Below are 16,046 nucleotides of genomic sequence, written 5' to 3'. Positions count from 1 at the left end.
ACAAAGTTGAGCCTTGCTGTAAAAGTGAACTCACTGAAATTGGAGCTGAGCGTGTAGGGCACAGGGATTGTCCCGTCACTGGATTTAGGCCAGAAGCAGCTGTTGTTTGGACATATCCTGGCACTGCGGCCTGGTTGAATGGCAATGTCCCCCTCATGCACCAGCTGAGAGCTACCTACAACAGTAAAACACAGAGATAGTAGTCAGTGTCGATTGAAAGAACAAGGGTATGCAGTTCCTAATGGGGTGGAGAAGGAGGGTAGTCCAGGTGTAAAGATAAGAAGGAAAAATGGGGTGCTACTCCATGAGGAGCAAGGGCCCTTAAACACCCCAAGTGGTGTCATGCTTCATCATTGGGCAGCTCCTCGTTGGGCTGGCGCTGCAATGCCCAACGAGCCCCGTAAGGTGGCTTTTCGCCAGAGGTCTTTTCTTTTTGCCGATGTGAGATGGAAGGGCTGGAGGGGCGTGTGGTTAGAAGAGGTATGAGTAGAGGTGGAGAAAAAAGGCTTGTGCAAGATAAAAAATGCTACAGGGACCCCACAGGATTCTTTTTTAGCTGGGTCCTTATGCTACGGTTAAAACAGGAAACTAAAGAGTCGTAGCTAGAGAAGGCTATTCTGGGCCTCTCAAGCTCAAAATAGTGTGGGTGAAGTGAGAGGGGTGAACATGTTTCATGCGTTTCATAGTCTGAGGGAACTTGGCATTTCGTCAGGATCAGGAGATCCTTGTCTACTCATATAGGGACAGTGAGAGTGAGAGTGTGTGTCTGTGTGGTACCGTGCCCTAAGATATTGGATTTGAAGTGTCATATAATTTATATACAGTATATGTTCTGGATGAACCTGTCGTTATGGCTAGGACGGGCGCACACTGGCGTACCTGAGAGCAGTAGGTAAATGCTCCGTATGGTAGAAAACCTGCCTCACGACTTGTAATCCCGGCCATTAGCCCACACCATCAGCTTCATCCAAAAGGTATACAGTATGTCTATATAACATATATGGCACTACAAGTCCAACATCTTAGGGCACAATGCTTTAGAATATTTACCAGTGTGGGCCAATCATATGCTTTGATTAATAATAATAGTTCTGTTATGATGATATGATACATACCTGTATGTTGTTGCCAGATGTTTCTATGCTATGAATTTTAAATGTGTTTGGGGAGGACTTTATTTCCCAGAATGCATTTCTTTTTCAGTGTGTTACTCCGCTCCTCTGTATGTTTCTAAAAGGGTGGCATCTGTTCCCAGATATTCTGCATTTGTCAAATACGAGCCAGTGGTTCTGGATTGAGTCCAGGTGTAAATGGCTGCTTCAATCTGCTCTACAGGCTGCAGTGTCAGGCCTGAGACATGTTTAAAGCTCTACTTTAGTGGGTACCACAAGGAGTGCTGCTGCCCCGAAGTAGAGTTTAATGTACACGCCCTGGGTACACCCAGCACCAGATACTAGGGACTTACAAGTAAATTAAACGTGACAGTTAGGGGCAGGCCAATGTTACCATGTGTTAGGGAGAAGCAGAAGCACTTTACCACTGGTCAGCAGGAAACGAGTCCTAAAAGCCAACAAAAACCAGTTCAGAAAAGGACGGCAGAGGAAGGCACAGATCTGGAGTGACTCTGCAGAGAGGGCCGCGTCCAGGACCTTGGTTGTCTCTGGTGATGATCGTGAAGACACCTGGGCTCAGGCTCACTGCTGACTATCTTGTAACAGAGTGTAGCGCCAAGAGGCCTGACGTTTTCTATTACTTTGCTTCTGTTTGGTGACGATCTCGAAAATGTCTGGACAGGGTCACGGCTGACTATTGTTTAACAGAGTCGGGCGCCCAGACACCCTGAGGTTTGCTCTTTTCTTGGTTCTATCTTGGTCTCAAAGGCGCCTCGGATCAGTGTCACAGTTGAATCTTATGTAACAAAGTCTAGCGCCCAGAAGCCGGAGGTTTTCTCTTACCTTTGTTCGCTTTGGTGATGATCTCGAAGATGCCTGGTGTCAGGGGCTCCTCTGGATCCCCGGTGTCTGAAAGAGAAGGCACATTCCCAGCTTCACGTCAGCTGCTGGTGCACAGGAATAGGCGGATTCAGAAATCAATTATAAAAGATGAAATATTCACTGGAATCAAATGTGCATCTGTGTCTACGAAGGGGTGGAATGTGCATGACCCTGCAGGTGCCAGGACATATGTGTCAAACAAGGATAAATGTGCAGGCCCATCTTTATTATGGGACGGATGCTCTTAAAATGCGTGACTTTCTAAATTTCCCAAATACCAGTTGTAAATACACAATGGAGCGGTTCGATCAATAAACCGCTCCATTTCAGTGAACCAGCCGATGGTTTTGAGTTTTTTAGTCCACTGTCGGTGTTTCTCTCATTCTCACTTTCCTATCTTGTTAACTTCTTTTTGCATTTGCAGTCAGTGGTGTGAATGCTCCTCCTTTCATCCTCACACCTTGCGACTCATAGCAGCATTATGTTCATGCACAAGGCGCGCAGGCACATCCTACTATCTATTCCTTTGTAAATCCACAAAAAGCAATTTAAACGCATTGCGTAGATAGTACACAATGCAGCCGCGTCCCGGGCACAGCGCTTCGTTATGTACAGGAGCTATGCTCAAATTTAAAGATATCCCGATTTAAAAAGTACTTACGATTTTCATCCAGTTCATAGACATTCTGCAAAAGAGAACAAGCATTAGAAATGCAATAGGTCTCGCATTTGTGAGAGTTAGAGGTATTGGCGTTGCAAATGACAATGTGTTTAACCCATGTATTTTGGCTTGGAGTGGAGTGATGTATGTGATGTGGAGTGGAATTATGTGGCTTAGATTGTTAGTTGTGGAATTGTGTGTGGTGGAACTGTAGGGTGTGACGTGGATTTGTGTAGTGAAATTATCTTGCATACTGTGCAGTGGAAATATTTTGATAGTAATTTTGTGGTATTGAGTGTACTGGGATTATGTGGAGTGGGATTGTAAATCAGAGTGCAATTATGTGGAATTGTATTTTCTGTTGTGGAAGTATGTATCTGAAAAATGAAAAAAGTACTAATGTAAGAGCCAGTGCATTATCTATGCCCTGAGGGTAACAGACATGTGGCAACGCGAACGGAAGTTACTGATGAAACGTAGTAACTCTGACTGAAAAAAGCGGGAGGCTGAAGGACGAGAACGCGTCCCTGAAAACCAAATGCAGGTGATGTAAATTTACGGCCAATGGAGGTACTTTATCCCATATATCGCGATAGGTCTCAGCAATGTGGGAGCAATTGACTTTGTCGGGTTTCAGTGGTTACTGGCTAGTGCGTTGAGATTGGTATGGGGGAGTGCACGAAAGTAAACACCACAGGACTTGAGGGGAATAAAGCAGCATATCGAAAAAAAGGCAAGATGGAAGAGAAGATGAATAAAAGGAGAATAAAATAAGAATTGGTAGTAAAGTAAATGTATTTCAAAAATAAGGGAGCACCAAAGGACACAATCACACGAAAAACGATCAACATAAACAGAGTACACATTACAATACTATATTCTTGCTAGCCACATTTTGCGTGTTAGGGTCATACTTTCACATATTCTATGCAGTCACAAATACCATCAAGCACTCGGGTATGCTTACACCTAATGGGGCAGATTTATGTTCCCTGGCGCATCCCTGCAAATCAGCATGGATGCTCCAGGTAAGATGCGTCACGCAAGTTTGCCCTTGCGCCACCGCAGATGCGCCGCATTTACAATGCGGTGCATCGCCACGATGGACAAGGACAAGCAGATGCGTGACGTATCTGCCGGCGTAAGGTTGGCGCAGTGCTGAAGTTGTGTCGCAAGCGCGACGCAACTCCAGCACTGTTCCAACCTACCCTATCCCTAACATGGTGTGTCAAGCCTTACGCCTGCTTCAAGCAGGCACAGGGTTTTGACGCATCAGCGTTGGGAAAGTGACTCAGTGAAATCTACAAGATTTCACTCAGTCACTTTTAGACCCATGCTGCGTCAAAACCCTGCGCCTGCTTGAAGCAGGCATAAGGATTGATGCAGCATTGTAAAGATAGGGCACCCCAGAGCCTTGCTGGAGCTACGTCACGCTTGCGACGCAACTCCAGCAATGCGCCGCCTTTACGGCACAGATGCGTCATGCATCTGTCCGTTTTTGCCCCTTGGTGCGCCGCATTGTAAATGCGGCGCATCCATGATGGCGGAGCCGTGATGCACAATAACTGGCGCATCCCTGCTGATATGCAGGGATGCGCCAGTTATTGTAAATCTGCCCCTTGGTAGGCTGCTGCATTGCGCCGCCCCCAACTGAATGTTGTTTAACGAGGACCCGAAGGAAGGGGCAGGAGAGCCCAGGCTGACACTTTCTGAAAACATATGAACCCAACCTGGCTCTGAAAGCAGAAGGAAGGAAAACAAACCGAAGGCAGCAGACGTTAGGAAGATGTGCAAAATCAGAAGGCGAGGGGGAGGGTGAGGGGGGAAACACTCTCGGACTCCATCAGTGAAGATGCGTGGGAGACCGTGTTGTGTGGTGTCGTCATAGACTTGATAGGCCTGCTGCTCATACCTCAGTGAAACTGCATGTGTTTTTTGTAGACGCTTAACTCACTTTCTCAATTATTTTGCAGAAAAAGGTGGCTTGGCAAATAATTAGCAGGGTAATGCAGAAACAGCACCAGCCATTCTTGGATGATGATAAAATCTGCTTCTTTATGGTCTCTAGATCGTTTTCAAACCATATCTCTCCGTTTCAGCAGTGGAGGTTCTGTGATGTGCAGACTTTACTAATTGACTTTATTCTTTCTGCAGCATTTGTGTATGCTTGGGTGCATGACTGCTTAGAAACATCTGTTCAGTTTCTAGTGGACAAGTTACAAGTATAAATGACAATGTCACAAGGACAAGAAGGACGATTTCACTAAACATACACCTCTACCGTATTATTCTGGAAGCTTCTATTTGCGTTGTACCTTTGAACAACACACTGTGGGGCATATCAGCAACGAGGCGATAGAAAATTATCGCCGCTTTAGCGGCCGTTTTCGGCTGAAAAGCGGCGATAATTTTATCGCCTAATTAGCAAGGTCACGCTAACGCGTGAAAACTTGCATTAGCGCACTAATTCTTAACGCCCAGCTTTGCATCTCTAATGAGATGCAAAGTGGGCGTTCCTGACCTGACATGACAGGAGAAATGTCGCTAAGCGACATTTCTCCTATCATCAAGCCCCACGCTATGAAGCATAGCCGCAAGAAAAGTAGCGATAACCCCTGTTATCTCTACTTTCCTTACGCCTGCTTCAGGACTGACTTAGCCATGATATCCTATGGTAGGTGGATATCATGGCTAAGTTTGTGGGGCCCTGTCAACAAGCTAACGCCACTTTGTGTGAGATTATCGCTGGGTTTCCAGCAATAATCTCACGTTAGGCAGTTAGCGCGAGGATTTTTATTGCTTTTGAGATAAGAGTTGCAAATGGCACGCTATCTCAGCGATAAAAATCCACGCTAGCCGGCAATAATTAGCCTAGCGCTAAGTGCGCTTAGCGATAATTATCGCCGGTTGTTGTTGAAATGCCCCTGTGACCGTCTCACTTTTTAATCATTTGCAGGTTAGAAATCTTGTTATCCTTTCTGTGAAATAAGCATGTAATGGTGCGACGTGTTACAAAACTATTCACTGGTGTAACCAATTTTTGGCACAATGCTTTCTGCTCTGTAATAGAAACTGAATAAAAAAGGCACAGCAAAGGTCCTTTTACCTTCCGATTCGTGACCATTTCCCGCTGTTTAATCAGATACACTAGGCACTCAGAGGTGATTTGTTTACAAGAGGATGACATTGAATGTTGAATACAACATGAAACAAGTGCCGGGGTCTGAGTTTTCACTTTCATGGCGGCCCGCCTACTTTCTTTAGACTGGGCTCATCTCAACAAAGTTGCGGGGTCGCTATTAAAGTGAAAGCACAGAATGGGAGCTTTCACAAATCAAAGCATTTGTTTGTCAACTCGACAAACAAATGTTTTTTTTTTTAAACAAAAGTTCTATCCATCTTTTCTTTTTTAGTTCAAAACCATGCAGTGTACAAACACTTCACAATGACTCAGACAGGGAAAGTCTGTAAACTCCATGTAAAGCTAATGTGGCCACATATCTGGCTCAAAGGCTAATCACGTGGGAAGAGGAATTCCAAGAATGCGAGGGAGTTAGGGATGGGTGGTTTGTAAACAAGTAGGGACGCAACTGCGCTGATCACAATGGACCATGTATCCACTGGAAAGCAAACAGATAAGCGCTCACAGTTGTCATGAAAAGGAAAATTAAACTCACCATGAAAGCGTTCGTACAAGTGATTTCATGTTAGTGTACTGGAATTAAGGCGAAACGTCCGTGCAGCTGAACTATCCACTGTATGTTAATTTAAATTGCGGGTTGCTTTTCACATTCTGTCTTTTGAATATGGAAAGCTGCCCCGCTCTTCACCGCACACTTCCCATGCCTGCTATCTACGGCGCAGGACTAATTAAAATTAAACGAGGAGGGCTGCGGCTGGCTGGTCTGTGAAAGTGCTCGCAGCTGCAGGGAGCAGACATAGGCAGCATGAGGGGCAGGAACAGCGAGCCAGAGCCAGCTGGTGTAAGCTGCCCACTCTCCCCCTCCTGCCTCCAATGTCTGTTGTCTACGGCGTGGGACCAATTCAACAAAAAACAAGCGAGTATTGAAAATGATCGTAAGCAATGCTATTAAGTCCGTTCTATTCCTTTCCTTTCACTCTCTGTTAATAGCTGTGTGTTTTATCACTCTGTTCAATTCCTTGAGGCTCTACTGTGTTCAAAACACTTCCTTATCTAGCCGCACGTGCAGTACAAAGAGAAAGTAACCATAAACCAGCGGCGTCTCCAGGCAGATTTGACATGCTTGAGGCCGGGCGCCAGAAGAATCAAGGGGGAGTGGAAGGAGGTGAGACGCAGACTGCAGCGTGAAAAACAGATGGCACACTGCAGGCAATTAAAAGAAGTGCAAGCAGAGTGGATTAGCACTGTAGTTAGGCGCCGCTGAATTGGGACTACAAGGAAGTTAGCAAATGACCGACAGCCAACAGAAAGTGAGATAACAACAGCAATACCACAAGTAAGCCAATTGCAAGCAAGAAAACAGATTACATGAAGTTTAAGCCAACATACAGATTACTTTAGGGCTCGCTGAGACAGCGCATGCAGCGCGTGCGCTGCCAAGGCGAGACCTAAAAATGGCATTTTAATCACCTAATGTAAGTATAAGGATTTTAGAACTTTGGGGATCCCTAAAGTCATGACATAAGATGTAGGTTGGGCTTTATGTCAAAATATCGAAACAACAAACCTCCACCTGCAACGGTGTGGGCTGCAGGACATCCCCATGCACAGTATCAACAAGGTAAGAGTATATTGGGGAGTGGAGATTTACTGTTCCAATGCCCCCTTGTTGACTTTCCTTGTTGATACTGTGCAGCTGATATCTTACAGTCAATATTGCTGCGGATCCATATGTAAGCGCCCATACTGTGGTAAAACACTGTGGCTCCTGGCATGGTTTGGCCCCCTGACCCAAGCACTCAGGTCTGCACAAATGTAAAGGGTGAAGTCTGTCTTTCATGCACCTATTTGGATACTGACAACTGATGAAGGAACATTTCTGTGAAAGTGTCACAAGAACAAATGGCCTTCAGCAGCACAGATGGCTCCGAAGATGTACAGAGTTCACTATAATGTAACAGAAGGCTCTATGGAGTGGGCCTTGAGGTACCTCAACTAGAACCATCTGATGACCGCACTAATCCTGATGTGGGTGCAGACTCCTCTTTGGGCTACATTCATCAACCTTTTTTACGGTCGCAAACGGGCCGATTGGCAGAATTGGCCCGTTTGCGAATGGAAAATTCCTTTTCTGATGCATGAACCCATTTCCATTCGCAAATTAGGTAATCGCAATTTTTTGCTATTACCTAAATTGCGATTGCATTTAGCAAATCACAATTTGCGATTCCCTAGAGGCGATGCAACAAGCCTTTCCTAAATTCAAACAGTGCATTTAGGAAACGCTAATTACCATCAACTTCAAGTTGCCCGTAGGCCCATAGGAATGAATGGAGTCACATTAGCTAATAGCAATTCCAAAATACCGAATCGCTATTAGCTAATGTTCAGGAATCGCAAAATTTATTTTGAATACTACATGTATAAGGAAATGCAATTACCAATAGAGATTCTTTAAAAATCGCTATTTGGTAATCGCATATGGCAGCTTGTGCCTAAATAGTTATTTAAACTCAGGTAGATTTTTTGACAGTAAAAAGTGGCAGAAATTGTGCAGGCACAGAAAGTAGAGAACATTGTGTAATAGCCAGACAAACACCGTGTAAACACCACACTAAGGGGCATATTTACAATCCCCTATGGCCACAGGAACGTCACTTTTAGTGATGTTCCTGTAGCGATAAGGGCTTCGCCTTATTTACCAGGCAGCGTTAAGGCTTAATGCTGCCTTGTAAATAAGCCACCCTATCACGCTATACTTAGCGTGAAAGGGGAGGGCAATGGGTGTTGCTGTGGGCGTTCCACAGCAACACCCATTGATTATGACGCTGCCCCATTTTTACACGGGCGGCGTAAATATGGAGCAGCGCAAAATTATGACCAGGGAAAACCTGGTCTTAAGGGGGTGAAACGAGGAAAAATGCTCTATTTCTCGTACTTTTTGCTGTTTCCTTATGTGCTGCATTGAACAGCACACATAGAAACAGCAAAAGGCCTTTGATTTGTTATGTGCAGGAAGGTACAATTTCTATGTGTGCTGAATTAAGCAGCACACATAGAAGTTTCAAAATGCCATGAATTAATGTTTATGTGCCGGTAGGGAGACCTTCCTGCACATAGACAATCATTTCCCCCAACGCAGACACCCTTGCACTATGGTGCAAGGGTGCCTGTGTTGGCGCTAGGCAGCTGAATTAAGCCCCAGCACTAGGGGAAACACAGGGGTGCGCTGCATTCTTCTGAAGGTGGCGTATCCCTGCATTTTCAGAATGGAGAAGCCTGGCGTTAGTAATGTTTGCTTAATGTAACACTTCTCCATTCTGTTGTAAAGATGCCAACAAATATCAAACCACACAGGACCACTGCTTACAAAGAGCTCAGTTTGATCCAGGAATTACATGGCCCAATCAGAGACGTGAACATCTCGGCGGGATGCAGGCCCAGAGTGAGGACTTGACAGTGTACACCTACACAGAACCATATGTAACACTGTTACTTCAGCTCTAACCTGTACCTGCACTCAGAGCTATATATCATTGTTAAAGGGGGCCTCACCTGTATCGGTGTACTTACAGTGATGCACACCTGACAGTCTACACCTACACAGAACCACATATTTAACACAGTTACTGCACCTGCCATCTGCAAAGGGTACTTAAAGTGATGTCTACACCTACACAGAACCATATATAACACAGTTACTGGGGTTCTCACCTGCACAGGTGTACTTACAGTGATGTACACTTCACCAGTCTACAACTGCACAGAAGCATATATAACACTTTTACTGCAACTCTCACCTGTACCTGCACTCAGCTCTATATACCATTCTTAAAGGGGTCTCACCTGTACAGGTAAGCTCCAGCAGGTGCTCAGCAGGCTCACTGCGATCAGTGACCATCCTCTACTGTCCATCCTCGTTTTCTGGGGCAGTGCTCAGGTCACCAGAGGACAGTTTATTCCTTCTGGGAGTTGCTTTGTTGACCCCAGACCAGTCCTTTATATACCCAGAAGAGGCTGAGCATCCTCCAATCAGCGTTCAGCCCCAATGAAGATACCTCTTTCTGCACAGGTCACACGGTGTGTCTGTCCTGGAGAGCAGGACCTGGGATCGCCTCTGAGGTGCCATAGCCGAGTTAATAATAAGCAGCTTTTAAGTGTGGTAAATTTGGTCTATGACAGACCCTGCACCGTGATGTATTCGTGTTTGAAAATCTTTCACTCTGTTTTCTTTCTGTAAGAGGGTGAATTTGTGATTGGACACAGGCGCACCTTCAAGGGTTTGGCTCCTCAAACAACAACAAAAGTCCTCGAGGCACCGAAAGACCCGGATTGGAGAAGATCACAGGAGACACAAAAAGTGCATCTGATGAGCTGGACTTGCGTCTGAAGAGTAGATTTAATTCTTCATGCAAAGTTAAGTAGCTTTGTAGATGGATCAGAGTTAAATAGTTGTAGATGGAAGGCAGGGAGGGAGAATGAAAGGAAGAGCTGGTGGACGAAAGGCAGAGTAGGAGGATGAAAGGCAGAGTGTAGGAACGAAAGGCAGAGTTGGTGGACAAAAGACACAATTTGTAGGATGAAGGCAATGTTTTAGGTTGAAGGCAGAGTAGTAGGATGAAAGTAGTAGGTTGAAAGGCAGAGCAATAGGATGATAGGAAGGGTGGGAGGATGACAGGAAGAGTGAGGGAACGAAAGGCAGAGTAGGAGGATTAAAGGCAGAGTAGTGGGATGAAAGGCAGAGTAGTAGGATGAAAGGCAGAGTAGTAGGATGAAAGGCAGAGCGGTAGGATGGTAGGAAGGGTGGGAGGATGACAGGAAGAGTGAGGGAACGAAAGGCAGAGTAGGAGGATTAAAGGCAGAGTAGTGGGATGAAATGCAGTGTGGGAGGATGAAAGGCAGGAGATGAAAGGCAAAGTGGGGGATGAAACTAAGGGTGGTAGTATGAAAGACAGGGTTTGAGGATGAAAAGATGGGTGGAAAGGTCGATGAAAAATATAGTAGGAGGCTGAACTAAAGGAAGGGCGGAGTGAGGAAAAGAAGGGTGGAAGGCTACATGGACATTGAAAGAGATGTGGTCAGACGGAAGGAAGGATAGAAGAAAGAGTGAAATGACAGAAGGAAGAGTGTGAGGATGGCACCAGGGACATTCAACCATAAACCATCACGAAAGGAATATAGTGTCCCTTCCTAAATTACATACCTCAATCTCAATCTCAACATCTCCCTAATAAAGAAATTCCCACATTGTATGAGAGCCCACCCACCTTCTTTAACCTCCAGTCATTATTTTTCCTTCATTGAGCATGCTGTGTTCCGTTTTTTGATTGGTAGGTGTAACTGGTGTAATCATAACTATCATAATTACTAGTAATCACTGCAAAATTACTGGGAATTCTGCATAATTACAGGAAGAGTTTAAATCAGCATTCAGCGCTATTATCTTAATGCAAACTACACTCCTGTGTCCAAAATAACGATAGTGCTACATGCTATAGGACATGCACAGCAGTATCAACCAGCCACTCACTCTTGCATAGATTCTTCTTCCTGTGCTCCTGCAGTAGGATTTTTGCCTAAAATTATTCTTACTCAATCTGGAGAAATTGTGTAATTTCAGCAATTTTGCATAACAAGAGTACTGCGCAATTATTGAAATTATTCCAATTACTCTGCGGTCATTAAAATGTTGCCTAATCCTAGTTTTTAGGTCTCGCCTAGCGTTGCAGCGCGAATGCGCTGCGATAGCTTTGCGAGGCATGCAGTATATACTGTAGTGTGGGAGTTTCGTGGAAGCTATGCCCACTCTCTGCCCATTGGCTTTTCTCTTAAATGCTGCCTTCTGATTGGTTTGAGGGTTGTTAGTCCCTCCTCATTCATCATTTGTATGCTTCCACGGTTATTGGCTCCTTTACTCCTAAAACTATTTTCTTTTAGGTCTCGCCTAGTGTTGCAGCGCAAATGGGCTGCCGTCATTTTGCAAGGCATGCAGTATATACTGTAGTGTGGAAGCTTCGTGGAAGCTCCGCCCAATGTCAGCCCATTGGCTTTTGTCTTAAATGCTGCCTTCCGATTAGTTTGAGGCTTGTTAGTCCCTCCTCATCCATCATTTGTGTCCTTCCACGGCTATTGCCCCTTTACTCCTAACACTATTTTATTCTCTGTCTCCCCACCCCACCACCCCCTTCCTCAGTCTGTGACCTCTCCCCCTCCCCTGGCCCCCCACTCCCATTCATGTTTTCTTGCCTGCCGGCACTTCCGTTTTCATCTTTATCATTACCACATTGAAATATGCAAGTTCGAGATGCGTGCTGTACAAAAATTTTCATGTTTAATGAACTAGATTTTAATATTGCTCTAAATATAATAAGACTCTAGGCAACATTCAGGGTATGCATGGCAACTGACGCCTCTTAGTTGCCAAATGGCATTGTTGTCAGGCGGGTGGAGCAGCAGTGTTTTAACTCAAGCTTAAAACGAGCACTTTTAATAACTTCCTCTCAATTCAGTGCTATAATCTTGTGTACTGAGGTGATGCGCTAAAGAAATGCACTTTTTTGAATTCTGAAGAGACATTATCGCACATTTACATCATGTTTACTGTATGATTAACATGTCGATCATTTTCACAGCTCGCCCACTGGCTCGTATACGCTTGGCTCGTCTCCGGCTGGCTCTACCTGCTAATTAATATATTGCCTCGCGCACCTCTAACAAAGAGAGATGAATAGATACATGACAGTGAGCCTGGTAGATGGTAGAGAAATAGACTGGTGCAGACAAACAGACAAAGGCAGTCTCCATTGCCTCACATCAGAATCATCACTTTCAATAACCTGGAAATCTGCTGGGAACTCCCGCATGCTCCAACCTCATCCCCCTCACCTATTCTTAGCAGAAGCAGCAGATTCTGAGCTGTGCCCTGCTGGTGCAGAGGAGCACGGCAGAGTCTGTAGAAGCGCTGGGATCCCTCTCAGGGCAGGCACCTAAGCCTTCCGGGTGCCTTCACACTCAGGATAAATTAATACATTTCATTCTGTGCTTTAGTTGCCCCTCTGTGAGCACTGTCTGGTAGATGGAGGTCTGTGTTAAAAAACACATTCAGAGAGGTGGTTGTGTACAAACAAACAGCAGCCACAATACCGTATGTTTTGCACATGTAGTTAAATACCTGCTCATCGAGTATCTCATTGACTGATCATTCCATGGCACCACCAAAATTACATTTGGACACATTTGCTTAACTGTAAACACTCGCTTCTATGGGTCATTTAACAACTCTGGGCTTTGGGGTTAGGTAACTTACTTTGGATGCTGTGTAAGAGAGTAAATACAAACGTTAATGCAAAGAAACTAAGCAACCAGTACTGTCTAAAACACTGTGAAAACTGACACGCATGCTGGCATTTAGTTTAGTTAATGTCGATTTTCTCATAGATGCGAGTAAAGTACTCTTAATATCTTAATGAAATCTGCACACTTTTAACTAATAGCACCGGGCGACCTTTGACAACTAGGCAATTAATACATTTTCATGTACCCCCGAAGCCCCCCTGCCCCTGCCTCCTTGGCAAACTTCATTGCCTCCCAGTGTTTGGGAGATAACCACGACGCAGGAGAGTCAGTCAAATAGTCTAGAAAATGAAAGAGAAACCGGGATTCGGTCCCATGCTCCGATCCTGATCACGTTGGTTAGTCAGTAAGCACTACTTTTATTAATGAGTTTCGCATTAGTAAAGCACCACGGTGTGCACTTCACCCATGAGGTACGTGCCAAGCAATTGTTGAGACAATCCACACTTTACGTCTTTTTCAATATATTTATTGCGAAGTGCAGTACCTTTCCAAGGGATTTTGCACACTACATACATTCACTCCAAAAATAAAACGTGTAGGTAAAAAACATTGCCATTTACAACGTCAATAGCTCTAACTCACAAATGTGAGACCTATTTGCATTGCAAATGCTTCTTTTCATAGTATATGATATATTTTGTTTTCCTTTCATAGATAATCGTGGCTTCTGTTTTCTGTTTTCTTCCGGTGTACTATGTTTTCTCTCATAGTGTAGAATATCTTCTGTTTTCTTTCGTAGTGCATGATTTCTTGTTGTCCTAAATGGTGCATAGAGTCTTTTTGCAGGTGCTTTGTTTGACTCCTGGCCTTTCTATGTTTCTTTACAAACATCCTGAAATGGTTTGTGCCTATTTTATTCCCCAATCTTTTGCTGCATAGGGAGTCATACAGGGCTCTGCCAGTGCACCTCACCACCGACATACACAACCTCCAGCTGTTCCAGTACTGGACGCACACATAGCTTGCCTATGCACCTCGACACTGACATGCACAACTTCCAGCTGTTCCAGTACCTGACACGCACATAGCTCTGCAAGTGTACTCCAGCACTGACATGTAAAACATGCACCCATCTCGGAGGGTGGGGCCATGGGAGGTCATGGTACAGAAAAACTGGTAGGCACGAACGTCATAATGGCCAAACTTAGGGCAGGCTTTTGTGCTATTGATTGTAGATTTGGGGCCCTGGCCTGATCACTGGATACCATGGGCCAACGACTTGACCGCCACAAACAAAGAATGGATGCCGCAGAGGGGAAGGTGTCGGATCTGAAGGGCGGGGCTGCTCACACTTCAAATCACTTGGAGAGAATGGAAAAACTGTTGAAAACAGAGGCCATAAAGAATGAAGACTTGGAGGCACGAGGTAGGCGCAGGAACCTACACATCTCAGGAATTGCAAAATCCACTAACACAGTATGCTTAGATCTGTTTGTTGAGTGACATTTGTTGTGTAGCAAGAACACCGCTCATTAGGCCTCGCCCCAATCCTGGATGCCCCGAGGCCGATAATTACAAGACTGCTTTACTTCAGTGATCTGGATGTGGCCCTATGGCTGGCACAATAAACTGGTCCAGTCATGTTGATGGATGCTGATGCAGGGTTTAAGTGTGGTGCATTCTGTGCCCTCTCCAGCTATAGAGAAACAGCTTTGGTGTGAGTCACTAGTTGCAGAGGAATTTCCTGTATGGTAACAAGACTAGAGTTGGAACTACCAAGGACTCCGTGTGGCCAACTATTGAGGATCGGTCACATGGTGCAGTTTTACATGATCAATGGAGACAAAATGATTGTCTTGAGAACCAAGAAGCGGGGGCAGGATAACAGTTCTCAAATCTTGAATTCCAAGGACTTGCACCGGCACTCTGTATGAAGAACAAAACTCCTTCTTCACTGCCATTTTCACTTGCAGGAGATCACCAATTTCTGGACTACAACCAGAAGGTGATGGTTTCTTCTCAGTGCTTGCAGAGACTGATATTTTGAACTGCTTGTTGAAATTGGTGTCACAGAAGTCTTGTAGATCCTGTAAGACAGCACAACAATCATCTACATCAAAGAGAGTGGCCACCGTCACAATGTCTCGACCGTCAAGGTCTGGAATATACATTTTGATGCCAAAGAGGACTTTGTATAGGGTCCACCCAGAGATCTTTTGGGGAGGTTATTTAATTTCCTCTGAACCCCATCACAGTGATGGATCCAACTACTTCCTGTGCCTAATACTCTAGCTGTTGAAGATTGCTTTAAGTCACGGTTCATCCTTTCCACAATAGAATTGCGCTCGGGCCGGTATGAAGATGAACAATGCACCTGTACACCTAGGGAAGCCATAGAACCCCGATAAGCTTTGGAAGCAAAGGCCGGGCCCCGGTCCAAGTGGAGTGTACCACATGCACTCGTCCTGATAATGACTTGCATATCTTTAGTAACAGTTCGAGCATCAGTCAAGCACTGTGGTCAAACCCAGAGGAACTTCAAGCAAGAATCAGCAGCAACTTAATAAATGTGAATGCAGTATCTAAAATCAGTGGATCACAATGGTCAAAGTGAACAAAGCCAAAAGGTTGTGTCTGCCGGAGACGAGCCCCGGTGGATGCCTTTATTTGTTGACAAATGTCACAACACAGGGCATATTTCTTGGCATGTTGGTACAAACCGTGCCACCAAAAACGTAACTGCAGCAGAAAAATAGTGGCCACTAGCATGTGCAGAAGCAACATCTTCATGTTCAGCTATCACTAAAACTAGTCAGTGATCTTATTTGGATATCATATTATCGCCAATCCCTGGAATAATTACAAAGGGAATATTATGTTCTTTCAAGTGGTAGGGATATTTAGAAGGAAAGCCTTTAAGTTAGGTGTGCCGTCTTTATTTGCATTAACAGCA

At 44.9% G+C, this 16,046-nt stretch overlaps 1 protein-coding gene across 1 annotated transcript in view; it reads right to left on the bottom strand.

Annotated features, from left to right (window-relative positions):
* LOC146859670 (embryonic protein UVS.2-like) overlaps positions 1-9,764 on the bottom strand; it is a 57,399-nt gene extending 47,635 nt beyond the window's left edge. Inside the window, exons 1-4 of the mRNA XM_085643421.1 lie at positions 9,644-9,764; positions 2,656-2,680; positions 1,956-2,021; positions 35-175 (exon numbers count right to left, since the gene is read on the bottom strand). Coding sequence (XP_085499547.1) covers positions 35-175; positions 1,956-2,021; positions 2,656-2,680; positions 9,644-9,712 — 301 coding nt within the window. The 5' untranslated portion in view covers positions 9,713-9,764. The remainder of the gene's footprint in view (positions 1-34; positions 176-1,955; positions 2,022-2,655; positions 2,681-9,643) is intronic.
* Between the last annotated feature and the right edge of the window lie 6,282 nt (positions 9,765-16,046).

Source organism: Triturus cristatus, chromosome 3_1 (assembly GCF_964204655.1).
Source record: "Triturus cristatus chromosome 3_1, aTriCri1.1, whole genome shotgun sequence".
In the NCBI taxonomy this organism is placed as follows: Eukaryota; Metazoa; Chordata; class Amphibia; order Caudata; family Salamandridae; genus Triturus; species Triturus cristatus.
The sequence above is the reverse complement of the archived record's forward strand: the minus strand, read 5'-3'. Positions and strand labels throughout refer to the sequence as shown.